We start from the raw sequence: 21,331 nt of genomic DNA, 5'->3' as shown, positions 1-21,331 counted from the left end.
TATAGTTACGTACAACGAATGTTTGTTTATTTCGAAGAAAGATAGGCAACAAAGGTTAATCGGTAGAATTCGACAGGCCTAGAAACAAGCTGGGCACCTGACGCCCCAGATTCTCATTCTCTCATCTCGTCTCATTCTCGTAGAATGCTTAGGCTAAATGTAGCTCTGGGGCTATAAATGTTCAATAGAGTCCATCCCATCTTCCCGACGCAGTCCCCAAGGGCCCTGAGAGTTATCCATCCTACTTCACCTGACTAGTAAAGATGGACACTGGCATAGTTACAAACTTAGCCGTGATTCAAGACGAGTTAGAGATAGAGCACATTACGGCATATAAACAGCAATACCTGACCGCAGTAAATTACACTTGATATATCTCCTAAGACTGTCCTCGCCATAAAGAATACCAACGACCAGCCGGTTGTTATTGTTTGGTTGGTTTATTTTGCAAATAGCCTTCCATGCCCGTCACTGATCGAATATGTACGTCGGTTGCGGGTTCATCAGACTCGGGTTTAGTACGGTCGACGCAGGCATGCTGTAGCACATGTCGTACCCACCGAGCTCGTAGTGTGTTTGCTGCGTGGTGGGTAGGGCCGTCGAGTGGTACGGTGGAAGATATTCGGCAGTGTAGAGATTCCCTGCCGGCTGGTTAACCGCCATCGATTGATGAATGATCGGTTGCGAATGGTGATGATGGTGGTGGTGATGATGCGGCGGCTGCTGCTGGTGATGTCGATGATGGTGCGGATGGGGGTAGGGATGGTGCTGCTGGCCAGCCGCCAGATGCGAATGATGCAGATGGTGATGTTGGTGCGATACATGACTAAAGTGTTGCGCGGACTGGGCCGGCGGTGGTGGTGATGCTGATGGTTGAGGTACAAACGTTTGTGCGTACGGCATGCCACCGTACGAGTAAGACTGACTGTCCATCAGAGAGGTCGCCACCGAAAGTTCCGAACTGGCGGCACTTTCCAGCGACCGATTTTCGTCCACCTCGATCGACAGTTCCTCCGGTTCACTTTCACGGCTAACCGGTAGCGGAATCGGTTCCGGGGTTGGTGGCACCGGTCGATGTTGCTGCCGCATGTGGCGGGTCAGGGCGGACGATTGATTGAACTTGGAATCGCACTCGCCACACTGGTACGGCTTCTCGCCGGTGTGTATGCGCCGGTGCGCTATGAGGTTCGAGCTGTTGGAAAACTGTTTCCCACACTCCTGGCACCGGTAACGCTTCAGCCCCACGTGCACAGTGTTCATGTGCGTGTTCAGGTACGACTGCTTAACGAACCCTTTGCTACAAATCTGGCACACGTAGCCTTTCTGCTCGCTGTGCGTTTCACTGTGGCTTGCCAAGTCCCGGGCCGTTCGAAATGCTCGTTTACACACGGCGCACGAATGGTTCCTTTCCTCCGTGTGCGTTTTCAGGTGCGCATGCAGATTGCTGGATGTGCGGAACAGTTTGCTACAGATTTCGCACTGAAAATTGCGCTCATTGCTATGTATTCGCTGGTGCAGCCGTAGGTAGCTGGAGCGCGAGAACTGTTGCTGACAGACGGTACACTTGAAGGGCTGTTCTTCGTCCGGCTTTGGGCGTTCTTCCGGGTCGAGCACTTTCCGTGCCTTTTCCAGCTTTTTACCAAGCACCGATCGTTTCGGTACTGTTTGCCGTTGACGAAATATTTTCAGCTTCGTACTATCTAGCCACAGTTTTTCCTTGTGCTTCTCGAGCAACTTGTCTAGCTGGGCCTTTTTCTTGATCTGACGTTTGATTTTCACCTTCTTGGGTGGCCTGGGAGATGGACATTCTTTGGGCGGTTCCTTCGGAACGTCTTCCAGCAGTTTGCCCAGCGTGTGCGGTGTAATTAGTGGAGCTGTTTCCTCTTCCGGTCCGAATATTTCCGACATGGCAGCGTAAATGTCGTCCTCCTTGCTTCCGTTGTCCGTATGCTCGTTTATCGATAGCAATCTACGAAGGAATGAAATGATGGACATTTTCGACACAGATAAGCAAGGATTCGATCTTACTTACAGCTCATTTTTGCCATCGTCGTTGGGGATGTTTTGATACACGCGAAGCTTTCGATCGGACGATTCACATCGATTGCGAAACTCGAAGGCCGTTTCTAGCTGGTAATAGCAGTTGTTGCACATGGCCGAGGGTAATCCATCTTTTTCGTAGATCTTTAAAGAGAGAGAGAAAAAAAATTAGTGAAATAAAGCATAACATCGATGTGTTCACCAATCGGCACTTACTTCTATCGTTACACAGCGGCTTAACATTGCCAGTGGGCTAACCGGGAGATTCATCGTAAAGATATCCAGAAACGAACCATCCTGCAGCTCTTGCAGGCACAATCGGCATATTTTATTCACGTCGAAGGAAAAATCTTCCTTCTGCATCCTGGATGAACGAATGAGGAATGGTAACGAAGAAGGTGCTGTGCCTAAGTTGTATCACATTTTAACGTTCACTTATGGTACTAATCACTTGGAGATAGCTGGCAAAATGGAGTTTTTCGAATAATCATAAGCGTACTGTGCAAAAACTCATTTTATCGTTAAGCTAAGTGGCAAATAAACACATCCGTTTGTTTTGCTCCCAACAAATTGTTTACGTTTTTTATGCCATGTTTGTTGACAGCTGTAATGAACAAGGTGCATACATCAAGCTCGCGTACCGTGCCATAATATTTCTCCCAAGGTATATATATTCCAGCTGCACTTTTATGGGAAAGGTTTTTGAAAGTATAATCCGTTAATTAGTATTTCCAGCCTATTCAATTGGCTTTTATCTCACATTAGCAATATATTGCGTGGGCACGTGTCACATAAATAGCAACACACGTATGGGAAATATTAAGACTTACTTTGTTGTGGTAATGACCCAGCAATTTATTTACCTTTCGATTTATCCAAAATTCCCGCCATCGGCCAGATGTTTAGCAGCGTCACATTTCTGGGTGGTTCGAAACTAAGTCCGTAAAGATTTTAAGAATCCCTGACAATAAAACACATCCAGTAGCCAGTCTTTGATTTACTTATCACGCCTTATCTTGCGATCAGTAGCAATTGCAGATATGGGAGCGTAAACTTTCCGAAATTTCAATCACCTCCAGTGTCCTTCTGCAGATAACCATGGACCGATTATCAAGTCGCGCTTCTTGTGACGTAGTGCTCGCGTTGGGATTTCACCTGGTAAGTCCAAAGCTTGGGGTTAGATTTGTCCACAGATAAGTGTCCGATAAGTGTTGGACAGTCGACTGTATAAAAGCGTTAATTGAAATTCGATGGGCCTGTAGTTGCTGTTTGATTAGCGAAAATGAAATCGGTTGTTGCTCTGCTGTGTCTGGTGGCTCTCGCAGCCGCTGCACCTCGTAAGTAACGCTTCCTTGCTCTGATTTGGCCGTTTCCGGTGTGATTTAATAATAAACGCTCCCGATGTTGTCCCTTCTGCAGGCTCGGTGCAAACCAAGTATGGTTTCCCCAATGGACGTGTCGTTGGTGGTATCGATGCGCTGCCGGGTGAGTTTCCGTCGATCGTGTCGATCCAGCGTGTGCTGCTCGTGGTCACTGCTCACATTTGCGGTGGAAGCGTCCTGAGCAACTTCTGGATTCTGACCGCTGCCCACTGCATCACCGAAAACCCTGCTACGGCCAGCTTCCAGATTTGGGCCGGTACCCACGATACGGCCATCAGTGAGCCGTCTCGCCAGGTGATCAACGTCGCCAGCAGCACTGTGCATCCGGACTATCTAGGAGGCGTTAACCCGAGCGATATCGCCGTTATGCGTCTGGTTTCTCCCCTTACCTTCACCGACCGCGTTCAACCGATTGTGCTGCCGACGCCCGGAAGCATCCCGACCGGTCCAGCAACCCTTGCCGGCTGGGGTTCAACCGGTGGAACCATCCCGACTCTGCCCAACATTCTGCAGAAAGTCACGAAGCCACTGATCACCTACGCCGAGTGCCTTGCCGCCGCTGGTGTCGACTCTCCGCTGGGACCGACCAACATCTGCACTGGCCCGCTGACCGGTGGAGTGTCCGCCTGCTCCGGCGACTCCGGTGGCCCGCTGTACTCGATCCAGAATGGACAGCAGGTGCAGATCGGTATCGTTTCGTGGGGCTGGATCCCGTGCGGAACCGTCGGTTTCCCGTCGGTCTATGTCGGTGTGTCGCACTACATGGACTGGATCGAAAACAACACCAACTAAACGGATCGCTAGCGCATAACAAATAAACATAGCAATAACAATAAAACGAATCGCAATGGAAACTATTCGATGAATGTTGCCTTGATAATGGCTGTCCGGGGTACGGGGTTGTCCTGATATCCCGTCGCGTGGAAGAAACTTATAAATAGTAAAATTTCACAGCGCAATGGAGTCAGTTGTGAGTACAACCGCTAACCGGCGACCCACCGAAACGATGAAGTTTAATTTTTGCTACGCCATTCTGCTGGTTCTTATCGGGGTTATTACCCTGACGCGTGCGGATCCTATCGGTGGGTGGCGTGTCAGGCGACAGAACATGGAGCAGCTTAAACCGTGGATGGAATGGGGATCCAAGTATGGACAAATCAGTAAGTAATCGAATCGAGCCGGGTAAGAAGTGTTCAACGTCTTGGTATGACTCAATCCCTCCTCTTTCGAACTCCTAGTGGGCACGACGGTTATTATGCCAGCTGCTCAGGAAGCGGCAAGTATTGCATCTGCTGGAAGAGAGGGTGGCGGAGAAGGAGGTGGGGAAGGACAGAGCTAAGACACATGGCTGACGGTGACCCCGGGCGTAGGTGATGCTGAAGGGAAAGGTCTGAAGAGTTAACGAACTGCGATTTGTGTACGAGTTGTATTTTTATCTGTGTATTACTAGCAAAATATAAATATTCCGTAACATTGGGATGACTTAAATCTGTGAGTTTAGGTTAATCCACTCGATAAATGCCGATACGCGCGTTGTGATGGTGGGAATGCCCGGTTGTCCGCAGGGCGACACCTGCCACGAGAGGATACCGACGATCGTGTCCGTACCGTTGATCTGCTGTATGGCAGCACCGCCTGCATCACCGGAACAAGCACCGATTCCGCCAGTCGCTGGCCCAAGGCAGACATTACGCTCCGTAACTGGCCCGTTAGTGCTGACCATGATCTGACACTCGAAGTTCGGCACTATGCCAACGTAGAACATTTGCAGCTGATCGGACATGCTCGGCAGCAGTCCGGTTGAGGTGGATCCCCAACCGGCAAACTTCACGATACCGTCCGGAATGGAATCAATCGCGGGCATAGCGATTGGGGCAATGAACGAACTGTAGCCGAACGGTGATGCCAACCGCACGGTCGCGATGTTAAACGGGCTGCGCGATCCATCGTACTGTGGGTGCATCGTGAACCGGAGTACGTTGATCGTCTGTTCGCTGGATTCGAAGCTGTTCAGCAGCACCTTGCCGGCCTGCACGCGGTAGCGACTGTTTTGATTGCCGAAGAAGCATTCGGCCGCGGTTAGCACGTGGAACTGGTTCAGCACGCTTCCACCACAAACATGGCTGGCACGGACGAGAACGATCCGTTGGATGGAAACCATCGACGGGAACTCCCCGGGCAATGCTCGCACACCGCCAATGATGCGCTGCTGTGCTCGCTTATCATCACTGCCGGTAGCTGTTGGAAGATTATATTTGGACAGTATTAGTTGTCACTTGTGTTTTTGAGGTAGATTTACTGTACGCAATTGCTAAACTAACTAACCCGCGGCGCTACCGAGCAAAGCCACCAGCAGCAGAGTGAATATCCTCCACAGGAGCGCCATCCTTGGTCACCTGGAAATGCTGGTATCGCGTGCTGAAACGGCCACAAAACAAATGATTCAATCAGGCCAGTTGCTGTTGGATAATATATAGCTTAATCCGGTGCAACCAGACGCGTTGGGCGAAATGGCGTTTTGCCTGAATCTCTATATCTCCACGGCGGGAGTATCTTATCTCGTTGCTACACTGCACCGGACAATTGACGGAAGAAGATCGTCGATCAGCGGGTGGAAGTCGATTGATAAGATTATGTGATGATTAATCGACAGTAAGCCGTAAGCGGGGGCGAATAGTTTCGGGGACGAAGTGATTCGATGGTAGAAATGTGCGTAATGGTTTTGAATCCAACACGTGTTTTCGTTACCGATGAGCTAATGGAAGTCAGCGTCAGCGGCACATTACCGGGCCGATCGAGTTAATTCGCTCCCGTTTGTACTCTTTGGCGGCATATCGCCTACAGGTATGCAATAAAAAAATTAACCTCCTTTTCGTGTTTAGAAGATAAATAGTGGCGTAGAAAACTATCAGAATCAATCACCAAAATCTAAAAGTCCTAAGTCCTTTTCTATTAAAAAAGTAGATTTGTCAATGTATTGCATATCTCTAGGCGCGTACAATCAAGCACACATCTCTTTCATTAAACCCGACCCGTTTTCTTGTCTCCCATAGAAGCTTCAAGCAAAGATGAAATGAATGTAAAAGAGAATCTATCTGCTTCTATCTACAGTTGGGAGAGTTGCCCTGTACAAAGACGGAAATGGCCTACAACCGGGTGTAGATGGATGGTGTGCTAATCCCACAGCACCGCGGTACATTCCACCTAATGACGGTGACCTGCAGGATCACATCGTTCTGAAGATGCTATGCAGCTCGGTACACAGATGTTACGCTCATCGTAAAGCGCTCCTGCTCCATCGAACATACCGAGACATTCGTTCCACAGCACAATTAGTACGTTGATTTTCAACAGCAGCAGCAGCAGCAGCACATTCCAGATGTTGGTGGTCGAACCCCGAGCAGCACCGATACGCAGCATTCCGAATGGATTTTCATCGGCCGGTGATAATGCCACCGGATGAATGGTGTATGACAAAACAAGAATCGAAAGGTAAAAAGCATTCGTTCGGAACCACGTGGCGTGTCGTCACAAATTGTACCCCACACAGCCATTCGCAAATCCCGAGTGCATTCGGGTTTGCCAGAAGACACCCAGAACTTGTACGTATCTAATGGCCGGACGATGCGTGAATTATCGTAGCACACTTCCGTCCGCACGTGCTGTGGGTTAAGAATCGTACCAGGACAGTACGGTAGGACGTGTGTCAGGGAGGCGTTATAAAGGCACGCCGGTTTAGACACTCCTGGGAACGCACCTGGGCTGTCGACGATTTTACTAATGGACATGGCTGACAGGCGTTGAAACGATGTGCCAAACGGGACCTCTACCGGGCCTCATTACACTCAAAGAGAGAGAGAGAAAGAGAGAGTAATTCACTTCATGGCTGCTAATGATGCGAAATCCGATTTTCTATAGACTATTGTGCTTAGTGTTTATTTATCTTATCTACTTCACTGGGTGATATCGATAGCTTATCCCCGTGCTTTGGAGATTATGTCTCGTGTAGCTGGTTTTTGTTATGTGTTCTCCTCGACCGGACATTAATTGATACCGATAGTGGTTAAAATCCAATCGAGATGCGGCGCAACACGAACATGCACTGATGGGCCCGCTCCACACGGAGCAACCGTCCACGAGGGAATGGCAAACAAATTGTAGGGCTGAAGTTCGGTTGCAATCATCACCGGTGCACCAGAATCGCCGACACACGTTGACGTCCCGTCGACCGTCGGTAGCGTTGCAGGCGCGTTATCTGTGCAGATGTTTACGTCTGCAAGATAGGTAGACAGCATCGGTCCTAGACGCTGCTGGCACTCGCAGGACGATAGTATGGGCACCGTTGCCATCTGTGCTTGTAGAAGACGCAGAAAAAAAGGTTCTTGTGACAGTGATACACCGTAGGGTTTCCAATCCCGCTAAACGACCACTCAACTTCCAATTCCACTAAATGTTTGTTTGAATTTTTAATGTAGCAATGATTTTTTTCTCAAGGGCCAATACAAAAAATCGCTCCACCAGGTACCAGGACATTGGTGTAATGTACACACACACACACACGTGAAAATGATCGTACCTGCAACGCTGGATTGCGCCATTTCGATCCACTCTCATCCCCGTACCGGAACCAGGCATATCCAACGATGGAAGCTTTCCCGCCCGCCGGAAGTTCCGACCCATCGTACAACGGAAGCGGCTGCACGTTGCTCGTAAAGATGAGTGCATTCCGTGTCCTAAGCTACAAAGCAAACGCAAACTCCGGAGAGTGGACTTGAAATAAAGGTGAAAAGAAAACTCGCTACCCCGCTGGCCTTACCAGCGCCAGATCGTGCCCCGTCCACTGGGATGCATCGAAGTTTGGATGCGGCACAACCGCCGATACGATGCGATACATGCGAATACCGCAAACGATTGCGATGGCATCGGGAGCGAGATCGGCGGTACAGTGACCGGAAGTTAACAACCAGTTCGGATTCAATATGGTCGCACAGCAACGATGACGGCCTGTCTGCAGGCGCAAGGAGCAGACGTACGGTAGGTCGGACTGTGTAACCTCGATTTGCTCGCTTCCGACGACACGACCTTCCGGTGAAGCTACGTTTTCGACCACTCAAAAGAAGACGACGACCGATACGTCAAGCGTGAGACAGTGAAGCCCTTTTTCTCCTCGCTACAGGTAATGCTTACCATTGCACCGATGCACAGAACTAAGCATTGTTACAACCACCAGCGAGAACGCCCATCGTTCGGGCATGTTTATTCGTTTGCGGCACTGGTAGCACACTGAACGTAAGGGCTAGAACGATGTGGCTTATTCAGGAAAATAGGTGGGCGCATTCGCAAATAGCGCTTGTTGTACTGCACTTAGTGCTTTTGTTGTAGCTACTAACTAACGTTTGATTCACTTCGTCCCCGAGGTAATGATGCTCATCAGTGGCGTTGGATGACGCGCCGGTGCATGCCCTGTCCGAATGGCCCAAGCGAGATGCTAATAAGCTGATCGTTAACTTCTTACTGAGGGCCGGAACCGTTCCTCGCTGCTTTCGATGCTTGGTTTGCTTTCCGCGGAAGAATTATCGCCAATGGCACGCTGTCGGAAAGAGAAGTTGGGTTAAAATTACAATAACGGTCAGGGTTTGGTGTCTCGGCTCGCCATCTTACCTGGAGAATGTTCTTCAAAACCTGACCCGTCACGGAGGGTCGTCCGGTCGGTTGTAAATCAGTGAACGGGGACGATTCTGTACAGCCAACAAGCAAAACACCAATTGTAATTTTTTATTATAACTAAGTAATACTCGCTTACTTACCGGCAGTGTCTAGTTGCACCAATAGTAGCACCGCTAGCACGACAAACAAAAACCCCTTCCAGCTAAGCATGTTCGAGCGTTGATGATCTGCGCACCAAAAATGACTGTATTTGACAAGAACTCTCTGTAAACTGTCTGGACCGTTGGGTTCAGCTCAGTTTCTCGGTGTGCCAATCGGAGTAATGACGCTAAAGCGGTGATAAGATGATTAACTGCACCTAGAACTCAAAAATAAAAGCCGAAAGATGGGTTCGAATGCCGAAAGATGGGTACAGTTGCGTGCGCTCGTCAAAGGTTATCAAGTTTGGCACACTTTGCATCCCTGAACTGTGGGAAGGTTAGCATGGCATTGGTAAATGAAGAGAGTACCAAGAGTACACTAATCCTAAAATAGAACCAACTTTTGTAGATTTCCTAAAAGCTTCAAGCCAGATTCAGAGACTCAGATCACATTGCTGTTCTGATTTAGATAAGCTGGCTGATAGGCTGGTTTGGTTTTTCCCTGGGTGTTTTTACTAGTGTTTTGTTGATTTAACTTTTTTATATAGACTTTTAATGTCTCAAAATGTATCATGTTCTTAGTTGTTTGGAGATCGATGTGGGGAAAGAACAGATGAGTTAACACGTTGCGTTATTCATTTGCAATGCTTTTTGACCATTCACTGTGCAAAGCTGTGTTTGACATCATTTGGTTAAGCCCAGTGGATGAGCTCATTAGCCGGTGAGTCAGATTATTCGTTCTCTTCAGATAGCTTGTAGAACATCAGATAGCTGATCATCAGATGAATAAGATCAGACGAAGTGCTGTCGAAGGACTAACATTTGTGAAGGCTATTAAGAGTCCAGACTACTTCATGAAAGAAATTCTAAAGGTCTTAAGCTCCTTGTTTGTCGTTAAATCTTTTTGAATATCTCTTGTTAGACCAATTGGCCAAAAAGGTCGCTTCGGAAGGGTCCCTTTTTCTGCAAGGCTCGGTGGCAGAGTATGTGGTACACAGATGAGCTTGGGAGGTTTTTACATCGATCTTTTTTTCGATCACTCCCCAATTGTCCTTCAGGACCTTCAAGTTAGGCATTTCACATTGGACGCGCATCTCCAGCGAATGGGACAGGTCGACTCCAAAGCACGTGGCTACGGCCTCGGATACAACGACATAGATCATCTTCTATGGTCTTGCGTGGAGTACGAGATTACTGGACCCTCCTTGAGGGCGTGGATGATATCTACCCTTTCTTCCAATCCAATCCTACTGTTTGTCTGTTACATGTGTTGTATCTCGCTTGTATGTATGTTGATGAATGAATGACGGTATGAATGACTGCGATGATAGAGGGGGCTTGGAATGGCATAGGCGACATGTCCTAGAGGATCCAGAGCAAAGACATAGCGGAGATCAAACAATGTAGAGTGGTGGAGCTCACCCAGCTCACCCGGAATGAAGTGCCCTTTCACGGTTTGGAGAAGGAAATATCTAAAACCAACGTGAATTGTAACCTAGTTTTAGGCTAGCCAAAAAAACCCAGGTTAAAACTCAAGCGAAATGAAATCGGTGTAATCATCGGTGGCGTATTAAGCCCCTTGGTGGCCTTAGGCGCAATGATAGCTGTGGTCCTTAAACAGAGATTCTGCTGACAGAAGGTTGATGAACTAGCGATAAATCCTTGGTGTGAGGCCCCCCCCCCCCCCCCCCCCTATACGAGGCCACTTTCACAAGGTAACCACCAGGGCCATTTGCAACTTGACAAATCCGATGTCGTTGGGATAAAGTATATGCAACGCGAAGATTGAGAGATTAATTGTGGTTCGTGCGTTTCACAGCGAGCTCGTTGGCTGGATCAAGTGGAGTTAGACCTGAGGGAGATCAAATGCAGCCGGAGATGAGGGAGTGCAGCGATGGATCGTGTTTCCTGGAAGCAGATTGGAGACCAGGCCAAGAAAGAAGAAGTAGAAGAAGATTGAATGGCCCAGATTTTTTTTTATTCATGAAGGACGGCCTGGTCGGATTGCTTGTTTAGCTACTTGATGCATATACATGTTATTTGAAGTTTTGCCAAAACCTGGCATTTGGTTTATTTTGCACTAGCATCAGCAGTCGGAAGTTTAATCTTGAAACTTTCGCCTAGACGAACCGCACTCTTCTGTAGACGAGATCGGGTTCGGGACTACATCACCCCTCATACGGGAACATGGCGAGATCTCCCAGTAGGACGATGCATAACGAGTCTCTCAACTCAACTTCAACCGGAAATGTCATCTCAGCTCTTCCAACACCCAACGCGATCGCATTCATGGAGAAGACAACGAAGCAGGTTCGACAGGACAGAAGGGAATATTCACTATGCCTTTCACTCATATCAATAGCGTTCCCTCGTATAAAGCCCAAGGCAGGGAAAAGCATGTCAAGGCCTCCATTTCAAACTCTAAAGTGGATGAGGTTACTTTTTTATAACCTTATGGGTATCGCCCTCATACTTACATGCTTAGATGCACACTTATTTACTTAATAATCATCACTTACCTTGGAAGACCTATGAGACACCCGGAAATAAACCATTACGGAGAGAATCCACCACTGACGTCATCAACTTTGATCATCACTAGCGCATCCACAGCTTTGGATTGGATCACGTTTATTTTTATTTTTAACCATTCATTTCTACTTGAGCCACAATTAAATAAAAGAAAATTTACTTTACTGCACCGAAGCAAAAAAAAAGTGTGTGTAAGCGTTCTAAACCTTATGGCAGTGTTTGTTTTACACCTCGAGTATCATTTGAAATTGTTTCGTTGGGATAATTTTAGTTTTCTTCGTTTGCTAGCGGCCTGCGTTGGGCGCAGCACGTTTGAAAAATGGCAGTACATTACTACGATAGGTTTGATGGCAAAGGCCTTAAGCCTTCTTCGTCTTGGCCGCGGCAGCTGCCTTGCTGATCTTGCTCATCTGCTTCAGCAGCTCTTTGATCGCTTCCTTCGCTTCCTTCTCGTTCGAGATGGATTCGTTCGAGTGCGAATTGCTTTCGCTGCTGTTCGAGTCAACCCTCGGCTTGGAAGTTATGTCATTTCGCAGCTCCTCATCGCTGCTTGATTCGGACGAGAAGCGTACCGGGCGGTTCAGTTCCTGAATAATCGCAAAGAAAAAAAACCCATACAAAAATGAAAGATACTGTCACATATGTAAAGCAAAAGAGCTTTTCTGCCTCTAACCTGTATCAGCTTTCCCCTGGAGCTACGCCCGGAGCTTTCCTGGAAGGCGGCCGCCAGTTCCGGGCTGATCGAGCCAAGCGGTTGATTGGGATAACGTACATAAACCGGCACGTAGCCTCCCTTTTTCGGGTAATCCTTATACTTATCTGGTCGGGCATCTGCATTTGGGAATGGGGTCGGGAAGAAAAGGATCATTCAGAATATCTGTGCTAAAGTAAGGCTCCATGCTCCCACTGGCTTCAACACAATGAAACACGACACGCCGGACAGTTGGTCAGTTAGCTCGCCCATTCAACCTTTTTTTTATTGGTATATTCACGATTGTTGCGATGCAGACACATTTTTTTGCTATTAGTAAAAACAACACGTTTGCTTTGCACGTAACGAAATAAATAACATGGAACGTGTGCATCAACTGCACAGAGGTAACTGTGCTGGGTGTTAGTTTGCATAATGGGCTAGAGTGGGAATGCTTGCTCTTGATGCTGCCCTGTCACTTCCTTCAGACGGTCGGAAGCTGTGGTGGTGCCTCGGCCGGCTTTTTGGCCGAACCTGCCAACAGAACCTTTTCGTGCTCGTCCGATGCGGAGTGCGAGTCGACCAGGCTGGACGAGTGAGCGACACCTTGATCAGCTTGCAGTGCCTATTTCGCGAATGTTGGGGGGACAGAATAGATGGTGGTTTTTAGCTCAAGTGGGTTGTTCGGTTCATCATCCAGCTGGCCGGCTTTACTTACTTGGGCGAGTTCGGCACGACTGACCCGGCTTACCGGCTCGCGAAAGGCGGCTGCCAGCTCCGGATTGATGTCCGCCAGTGGTTGATCACCGAGTCGAATGTACACGGGAACGTACCCTTCCCGGGGCTTCAACACCTGATAGCGTGGTGCTGCGTCTGTAGTGAGAAGTGTGAGTGTTTTGGAGTTTTGTTTTGTTTTGGAAGGTCGTGTGCTGAGTATGTGGTTCAGGTTGGCTTGCTAGTTACTACATGAGCATCCAAGAAGAATGTCGGTAATAGGTATCTGTACAATGTTTAGTAGGTGCGTGCGTGGAGTATGTGTACGAGTGTGTGTTAGTGAGGATACAGGTGTGGAAGTTCGTGAAAAAAAAAGTTTGATGGTAAAGTGTGAGATGTAGTTGCAGAAGCCCACCACAAAGAAGTTCAAGTCATTCTCATCGAAACGAACAAAACCCTAGTGAGGGCCAGGAACGAAGCAAAAGATTGATCGTTCGTTGATGGATCGTCCATCGTGCTCGGCGATGCAAAATGTGCAAAACATTCCCCACGTCTATCAACTACGAAGATCCAATGATCTTCGAGGTCCGAGGAGCTTGGCTCTGTTCTCAGAATCTTCACAAGCCGCAGATAGAGAGCGTTCAAGTCACCGACCTCCTGTGGACGGAAATTTTATTTGCACTAATGACGATAATGATGGCCGCGGGTAATGATGATGAGGAACATGATTTCGTTAAACGTTAATGTTGCGCGGTGGAACGTTGAGCTGTGTGATGAGGCCTTCCGACACATCGGCGGACAACCATTTTCGGGCACACTTTTAACACGCCGCCGTACCAGGCTCGGTGACGACTTTCGTCGATGATGTGACGTTTTGCTGGAGGTAAGTCGAGAACGCTGAAAACATGGCGTCATCACATGCTGCGGGGCGTGCAGATGGGATTGGAAATCTTCGCCGAGCTGGTCGAGTTGGTTTGACATGGTCACAGTGGGAAAGGTTTGTCTTTTTCTTGAAATTTTCTTTTCCACCGTACTTTGGCCCGAACCGGTAACGGTGGTTAAATTGTTGCAATTCTATTTAGCGGGTCTCAATTTAATAACCATTGTGCGGATCACTCAATTGACGCTAAATGCTTCGTTCTGCGATCGCTCCGGTGTGGTGCACCGTTAGGCTGTGGCGTTGCGGCACCAAGGTTTTACTGCCGAGGCCGTAATACGGTCACGAGCTTCGTGCTTTAATGTTGAAGGTATGGTTTTATGGTAGCATTCCCATGCATCCAGGGAGCGTTATGCCCCGGGCAATTATGCCAGGGTTTCTAAGTGTTTGTTGAGCTTAGTGTTCTTTAGATTAGTGTTTCATTTCCGTCCCCAAACCGGTAATGATAATGCTTATTAGCACTCCACTTCGGTAGTTGATAAATACAATCCCAGTACAATCAATCAATTCGCTTGTCCCACCGGCTGCCGCTCGGTCGTGCATGGAAATGCGATCATTTGCAACAGGAACCTACGCCCCTTCTGGAACGGGTGCCCTCGTGTGGCCTTCAAAGGGTGGAGTCAACCGAAGCCGGTCGCGAAACTAGTTTATTTCCCGCCACCAACGCCCACCGAAGGAAGTCGTGAGAGGTGGCGGAAAAGGGGGGGGAAGGTGGCTAGAATATTCTACCCGCATTCGTAAGTTCGATCTCGATTCCTGCACCCAACCGGGCGGGTAGGCCGGTTGATAAAGGAAGCTAAAAATAATGCGCACCCGTAACCAGTTTTTGTACACGCTGTTGCTGCTGCTGCTGCGCAAAATGCAACGTGCACCATTTGCATTAGATTGCCCGTGTGTGGATGGGTGGGTGGGTTAACTTCCCACCCTCAGGGGGGTGACATTGACCACCGCAGCGACACATTGTGCGGGGGAAAATTCCACCCACCGATAAAGCTCATGTTACTTCCGACTGTGGTGGACGACCTGCTGGAAGTCTGCCGCGACAAAAAGAACTACTCTATGGCCGCTTGCAAGTGTGTAAGTTATGCTTTCGGTAGAACAATTTATGCACCATGCAGTACACACCTCGGAAATGGAAACACATGGCCTGAGTGGTCGGTGGCTTTTACTTACATGGCGCCCAGCTTTCGAACCCAAAGATAAGTGTGCATATGTCTGTGTGTGTGTGTGTGGTGCGGGGACAATAAAAATTGCCCATCAACGTAATGGGTTGGAAATAAAATCAGCAACCCCGAATGCATCGTCGTGGAATGCAACGGGGAGGCCATATAATCGACACCGGTCAGCTGGAACCGGTTTCATCTCTTTTTGTTTTTTTTCTCTCGCTCGTATATGTGTGTTCGTGTGTGAATTGAGCTAACGAGCCGTGGTGGTGACCGGCAGATCACCCGCGAGGGCTTGTCCGGAACTGTTCTGTGGCACGCATTTCATGTTCGCGCTAGACCGTGCTTTAATTTGTTCGATCTTTGAGCTCTTTTTTATGTGAGTTGCTGCAGAAAAAAAAATTCTAGTACCATATACTACATTTTGCACGCGACGGTTTGAGAATGTATTTTGTTGGTGGTTAGAACGGGTGCAAAAATGTGTTTCGGCAGTGGGGAGCTTCAAACCAGTTCTAGCGTACAGTGTGTTGAGCGATTTTAGTGGACAATAGCTTTTGAACAGTTAATACGCCTTGTTCCTACACTGAAGATGAATGAAATGCGTCGAGATATAAGGGTTATATGTGATGTAAAAATTAAATCGAAATCGAAAATGGGGCGGTCCGGTGGCCGAGGCGACAGCTGCGCCGGTCTTGACATGGCAGGGCCGGGGTTCAAATCCAATCCAGAGCGCCTCCTCGTACGTAAGGCTGACTACTTTGCTACGGGTAAAATAAAGTCACAGAAAGCCAGAAATGGCAGGCCGAAACCTCTCGAGGTTGTACTGTCAAGTAAGAGGAAGCAAATATTAACGATACTTTAGTAAACAAACATAAATAATGTAACTTCCTAACGCTTTCTTGATAGACGTTAATTTTTTTTTCTCGTCTTAAATTAAATCTTCATACATCTTTAGCTCATTCTTTGGTAGCTTTAAAGATCTCCGTTGATGAAGATGCGAAGGGATACTTATGTAACAAGAGTGACACAACCAACAATGTAAACTTCTTAAAAATATCTAACTGAGAACACATTTTTCTATGAGCACATTTTTCAGGTAAATATCGATAGAGTGTCCAAAAATGTATGTAAACGATCCTCATTTTTGATCTTGTTTCACTCTCAAGTCGTGCAATACCTGTTACAGTGACGGACAATAGAATCTTCTGCTTCATTGGCACTACAACCTTTTAAGGGGTTTGGACTGCCATATTTGGCTTTCTGTGACTTGATTTTACCCGTAGCAGAGTAGTCCCTGCCCTGCGTACGGGGAGGCGGTCTGGATGGGATTAGTAGCCCGGTCCTTCCGGTATGAAGACCACTTCGACAAAAGAATAAGACCGCGTAATTTTGAAAAATCTTAGGAAACAGATTATGATGAAGACTTTCAACGAATCGACTTAGATTTGTTTTGGTATAATTATATGAAAGATTCTGAGAAAATGATCATATCATTGCACTAATTAAGAATTCGAATCTGATTATTATTTTGTCATTCTGTTGAAAAGTTGGCCAAAATATACAATAATTTGCTGATATGCTTTAATAAATTTAAATAAAAAATCTGGTTTCAGTGTTAACAATTTGTTGAGATTATTTTACTAAAATAAATTATATCTCAACTCAGCAATTCCTCAAGCTCGTATTTCCACCCCGCAATACACTGTATTTCCCCCGACCGGCGATAGCACTTTCCCCGCCTTGCTCTTCTACCAGGTTCAGCGGTTGTGCTTGAACTGAGCACGCTATCATGGCGCTTCTATCGGGTGAAGATTGCTTTTCGGGATAATGTAATTGCCCTTCTAAGTGATATGCCAGGCGGTCAAATTAGGGTGAAAATTTATCACCATTTACCGTGGTCCATTAGGTTTGGGAGGGGGTTTGCGAAGGTAGCGCGCTCGCGGCAGTGAAACACGACGTGTAAGCGAGATTTTCAACGATCCGTGCCATAAAGAGCATCGAGTCTTCGGAGCCGGAGACTTTGTGCACTTGTGCAGCTTCTTACCGGTTGGCAATCGCTTCGGTCACAAGTGAGGTACATTTTCGACCGTAACTATAATCTTATGCTCTCACATCGGTAAGGCTAAGCCATTGACCGGCACGGGTCGTTCGATGTGCCTGTTGTCGACCGCTTAAAGCCTTCCTACACTCGGTGTCATGGCCCTGTCGTCCCTCCCCATTTTCCCCCTTCTGCCCATTTTCCCTTCACCCCGTGGAACATAAATGAAAGGAAAACAAGAAGCCACTGACGTTGTTTGCTAATTATTCAGCACAGTTCTACCGTTTTTAATGCGGTTCGCGAATGGCGTGGCCAATGTTTAGGTTTGCGCTTACTTTATTTCTCTCATTTTTATTGAGCTTTCCGTGCCGTTGCCTCCGCCTTCCGTTGCTTGGATGCTGGGTGGATCAGCACACACAAGCGAAACAACAACAAAAAAACCAAACCAAAAGAGGCAAGGAAAACGGCAATAAAATAAAAAAAGAACCTGCCCCAAAACAGACATCGCTGGCTGGCTGTAGTTCTGCAACTATAGGAAGGATGGGTTATTTTTTCTTTATTCTGCTTTAATAAAGCTTTCGTGACCATGGCAAACCGTGTCCCGGTGGGATGCGCTCTTCCGCGAGAATTGATGCGAAAAACTGTTCGTCCGCTTGACGCAATAATGGTGGTCAGTGTTCGGAAGAAAATGAGCTTCCTGCGCTGCCTGCCCGAGGGCTAATTATCGAGCATCGGGAAAGGGGTTTTGGGGGTTTGGGCTCGCTTCGCTGTGCTGTGGCGTTAACAGAACACTCAGAAACAAAACTTTAACCAAATCGCCACTGTTAAACATAAAAAGAAATTCATGTTCATAGAGCTCTATTGCCTTGGGGCATAAATTGTCTAAACTGATGATCAATGGGCAAATCAATTAATTAATTAATGTCATTTTCAATCGGGAAAGATTATATATATTTTTTTATTTAAGCTTAAGCCGCATAAGAGGTTAATAAAAAAAAATCTTCTTAAGAAGTTCCATCGACAACTGAAAAGCCAAAGGACACAATCACAACTCCCAAGTACGGAATTCGGTGATTTTATAATACAAGTGCTGCTTTGAATCATCCTCTAGCCATAGCTACGCGACCTTGGCAAGGCACAAGGCTGCATCAGCGGAATGTCTTACCTAGCCAAGCGCAAAACAAAAAAAAGACAACCAAGATATTCCACCTCATAACAGATTAGCGCGGTTATTAACTAGTTTTAACAACAGGAAATAAGGCGGGCCTATTGAGTACCTCTGCGCCCGTTTTTTTTTGTTGTTGCTGCTCTTCACTGTCTGCATTCCAACCGTTAGGTCACGTCACGAACTGTTGGATAAAATATTCATCATGATTCGATGCGTCTTTTTGCGTCCACCGTCCACCGAGCTCACGCTTTAATATCATGCCGTTATGAGCCGGTACATTGACATGAATCATCGAATCTCCGGATCTCTACCTGTCCGGGATCGAGCTCGCTGCCGCAGGGCAGAAGACCGTACACGCGCGGGTACGGTGAGATGACCTTGTCCGGGTCGATCGAATGCGAACAGCTCATCGGACGGTTAATAGCATCATTTCTGCACCGTATGTGCTGGAGCTGGAACTGATCACACTGATGCTCGTCGCACTATTCAATCACCGTCACAAAACAATTGTAAAGCAAGTAAGCAACCAAAAAGAAAAAAAGGGAAACAATTGAATCCCGTAAAGTTTCCTGTACGGATGAGCAATCAGCTCGGTGGTCAAAGTTTGATTCGTGTGCCTGTTTCATTCAGCTGTGTGGTATGCGATTATTTAGCATGACTCCACTAATATCCATTTCAGAGTTTCAAAAAAACAAAAATCACAATTCCCATAAACAATACTACATTAGCAAATCGATTGCATTTGTTTGAGACGGAAAAAGGGAGGCATTTTTCTTCGCACAATACCCGATACAATCTATTTACAAAACATGCTACAGTAAATCAAGATGAAAGACGCTGCGACGAGCATCACACACGAGGATTTTTCTTCTTTCGAAACACATAAAGCCACAACATAAAGCTGGGGTTAGTCTGGATCCGCAAAGTAAGAGCTAAAAAAAAGGCCCAGCAAGCGGAAGCTTCACATAACTCCTCCTAAACACGTGTTTTACGAGCGTTGCGTATGAGTTATTACCGTAACCTTCCGGTTGGCGTCGCTCATCTATCATCATAACGTGTCTTACCGGCGCTGTTCGCCGACATTCTGTTATAGTTCAATAAATTTTGAACTTCCTGATGTGCGTAACATCATTATAAGCCCCTGCACGCCGAGTGCCAAAATTCCCCAACAACTTATTTCCCTTAGCATAAAACATCGGATGCCGAAAAATAGCATGGCAGCGTGGAAAGCAAGAGGATGAGATGAAGGGCAAAAATTTGCCAATTTTGATGCACTGCTAATTCAATCGGCCACAGCTGCTGGCGCGTTCGCGAGGATTAGGCTGTGTATAACGTTTTTCATATGTTAAGGAGTTGAAATTGGTACGTGGAGTGAAAATTTCTACATGAAAGTGTATTTACACACATGCTGTGAAAAAGACCCCCAATAGAACAGTGATTGACAGATGCGATGTGAAGAATTGGATAGGGAGAGCATAAACGAAGATAGTAGGGGACAGTTGTCGATGAGATATGCCGTAGATAATGACAGGTAGTATGTACACAAACACGATGGAATTCACTAATTACACGAATCACTATTTACACTTGCGAGGACACAGAATTGAGAAGTGATATATGTACAGATGATGGTGAAGAAGAAGGACATGCACATGCACAAACACTAATGATATATCTAGTGCGAGATCTGTTGAATCAGATCTATGGATGTCGATCGGTGCGATGTTGCATGCTACGAAAGCTCCAACAACTTACCACCAGCCTCAATCATCAGGGCGGCAATAGCCAGACAGCAAAGCATCACGCACTTCATCGTGTTTTGCGGTTTGGCGGTACACTGCACTTAATTTTCCCGGAGGTCACTCACTCTAATCTTGGTCACGTCACGGTGAACTTGAGACACTTGCACCAGTCCGCGCTCACGCCAGCTCGTAGTCACAAAACTCGGGGCAAACGGTTTCCTTCCGTACGCTTGTGTGCAAAGTACACCAGTCCAGTAGGCAGGTTCGCGAGTCAATGATTGATCGCGACCAGATCGTACCAGTCTTTAAGCCTTTTCGAACGACTCACGACGGCGCGAGAAATACAGATCGAAAAGAGAAACAGCTAGGCGAGCGAACGGGAGAGAATGATCTCTCGGGAAAAGCGCGGCACGGAATCCGTGTGGGGATGGAGGCGCGTATCACACAGGTCGATCGATCGATCAACTTGATCGCGATTCGATGCTGACTCAGCAAAGCTGCAAATCGCACTGTTCCCTCCCCGGGGGGCACACTTCCCCAAGATCTCGTGTCGAGGAGCAATTATTCGTTCGCCAAATCTGTTTGGAGTTCCGTTTTTCACTTGCTGTTCGTATCTTGCCGTGGTTCGCTGTTCCTGGTCGATTGCAGCTTTGTCTTTGTCCAGTCCAGTCGGTCGGTCCCAATCTCGCGCACTGAGAAGATGATCGCCGTTTGTAGCTTCTTTTATAAGATCGTGCTATCACTTTGGCCGTGGTCGGAGATCGTTTCTGGGGGCTTGGGACTGGGGAAGAATTTCTCTAACAGCCGGAGACCGGGCGGCCGTTATACGTGGCTCCCCGTAGTACGCGAATAGTTTTGGTGTTCCGTCTGTTCCATTTGCCAACGCCAATGTTTTATTCTTGCTCTTTTCGATCTCGCTCTTTGCTGCCATTTCTCTCTCTCTCTCTCTCTCTCTCTCTCGATTTCGGAGGTGTTGAACGGTGTCGAGAATAGTGAAAGGCATGGGAGGAGGTTTTCTGTTTGTGCGTGTAGCTGTGCTGAGCTATGCTCGGTAATCGATTCCTTTCCTCCCTGGTCTGTCATGTCTGTTGTTTTCCACGCGCTTTAGGGTGGTGGA

The 21,331-nt window shown here is 47.4% G+C and overlaps 6 protein-coding genes across 8 annotated transcripts; 2 read left to right on the top strand and 4 right to left on the bottom strand.

Annotated features, from left to right (window-relative positions):
* Nucleotides 1-2: 2 nt before the first annotated feature.
* LOC118509220 (zinc finger protein weckle-like) lies at nucleotides 3-2,626 on the bottom strand. Its single transcript, XM_036049503.1, has 3 exons — nucleotides 2,257-2,626; nucleotides 2,033-2,184; nucleotides 3-1,969 (listed from the first exon to the last, which is right to left on the bottom strand). The coding sequence occupies exons 1-3, from the start codon at nucleotides 2,401-2,403 to the stop codon at nucleotides 469-471; spliced, it is 1,800 nt and encodes a 599-aa protein (XP_035905396.1). The 5' UTR covers nucleotides 2,404-2,626; the 3' UTR covers nucleotides 3-468.
* A 603-nt stretch (nucleotides 2,627-3,229) lies between these two features.
* Nucleotides 3,230-4,279, top strand: LOC118509218 (trypsin-1-like). Its single transcript, XM_036049501.1, has 2 exons — nucleotides 3,230-3,377; nucleotides 3,460-4,279. The coding sequence occupies exons 1-2, from the start codon at nucleotides 3,323-3,325 to the stop codon at nucleotides 4,212-4,214; spliced, it is 810 nt and encodes a 269-aa protein (XP_035905394.1). The 5' UTR covers nucleotides 3,230-3,322; the 3' UTR covers nucleotides 4,215-4,279.
* Nucleotides 4,280-4,380: 101 nt separating this feature from the next.
* Nucleotides 4,381-4,910, top strand: LOC118509219. The gene is made up of 2 exons (XM_036049502.1): nucleotides 4,381-4,582; nucleotides 4,661-4,910. Exons 1-2 carry the CDS (start codon nucleotides 4,381-4,383, stop codon nucleotides 4,759-4,761), a joined length of 303 nt encoding a protein of 100 aa, XP_035905395.1. The 3' UTR covers nucleotides 4,762-4,910.
* On the bottom strand, nucleotides 4,830-5,903 carry LOC118509217 (trypsin-1-like). Its single transcript, XM_036049500.1, has 2 exons — nucleotides 5,748-5,903; nucleotides 4,830-5,660 (listed from the first exon to the last, which is right to left on the bottom strand). The coding sequence occupies exons 1-2, from the start codon at nucleotides 5,806-5,808 to the stop codon at nucleotides 4,906-4,908; spliced, it is 816 nt and encodes a 271-aa protein (XP_035905393.1). The 5' UTR covers nucleotides 5,809-5,903; the 3' UTR covers nucleotides 4,830-4,905.
* A 1,438-nt stretch (nucleotides 5,904-7,341) lies between these two features.
* Nucleotides 7,342-9,405, bottom strand: LOC118509216 (trypsin-3-like). Of its 2 annotated transcripts, none has more exons than XM_036049498.1 (6): nucleotides 9,230-9,405; nucleotides 9,084-9,160; nucleotides 8,610-9,012; nucleotides 8,239-8,531; nucleotides 7,999-8,160; nucleotides 7,342-7,771 (listed from the first exon to the last, which is right to left on the bottom strand). In XM_036049498.1, the coding sequence occupies exons 3-6, from the start codon at nucleotides 8,674-8,676 to the stop codon at nucleotides 7,466-7,468; spliced, it is 828 nt and encodes a 275-aa protein (XP_035905391.1). In that variant the 5' UTR covers nucleotides 8,677-9,012; nucleotides 9,084-9,160; nucleotides 9,230-9,405; the 3' UTR covers nucleotides 7,342-7,465. The 2 variants fall into 2 exon arrangements, with proteins under 2 accessions (XP_035905391.1, XP_035905392.1); XM_036049499.1 differs by having other exon boundaries at nucleotides 8,239-8,516; nucleotides 9,230-9,404.
* Nucleotides 9,406-11,843: 2,438 nt separating this feature from the next.
* Nucleotides 11,844-21,071, bottom strand: LOC118509215. 2 transcript variants are annotated; one of them, XR_004905850.1, is made up of 4 exons: nucleotides 20,228-21,071; nucleotides 13,171-13,325; nucleotides 12,435-13,077; nucleotides 11,850-12,348 (listed from the first exon to the last, which is right to left on the bottom strand). XR_004905850.1 is itself a non-coding variant. In XM_036049497.1 (3 exons), exons 1-3 carry the CDS (start codon nucleotides 20,283-20,285, stop codon nucleotides 12,121-12,123), a joined length of 444 nt encoding a protein of 147 aa, XP_035905390.1. In that variant the 5' UTR covers nucleotides 20,286-20,916; the 3' UTR covers nucleotides 11,844-12,120. The 2 variants fall into 2 exon arrangements, 1 of the variants encoding a protein (XP_035905390.1); XM_036049497.1 differs by lacking the exon at nucleotides 13,171-13,325 and having other exon boundaries at nucleotides 11,844-12,348; nucleotides 12,435-12,592; nucleotides 20,228-20,916.
* Nucleotides 21,072-21,331: the final 260 nt, after the last annotated feature.

Source organism: Anopheles stephensi, chromosome 3 (assembly GCF_013141755.1).
Source record: "Anopheles stephensi strain Indian chromosome 3, UCI_ANSTEP_V1.0, whole genome shotgun sequence".
NCBI lineage: Eukaryota > Metazoa > Arthropoda > Insecta > Diptera > Culicidae > Anopheles > Anopheles stephensi.
Note: the sequence above shows the minus strand (reverse complement) of the source record. Positions and strands in the feature narration are given on the sequence as shown.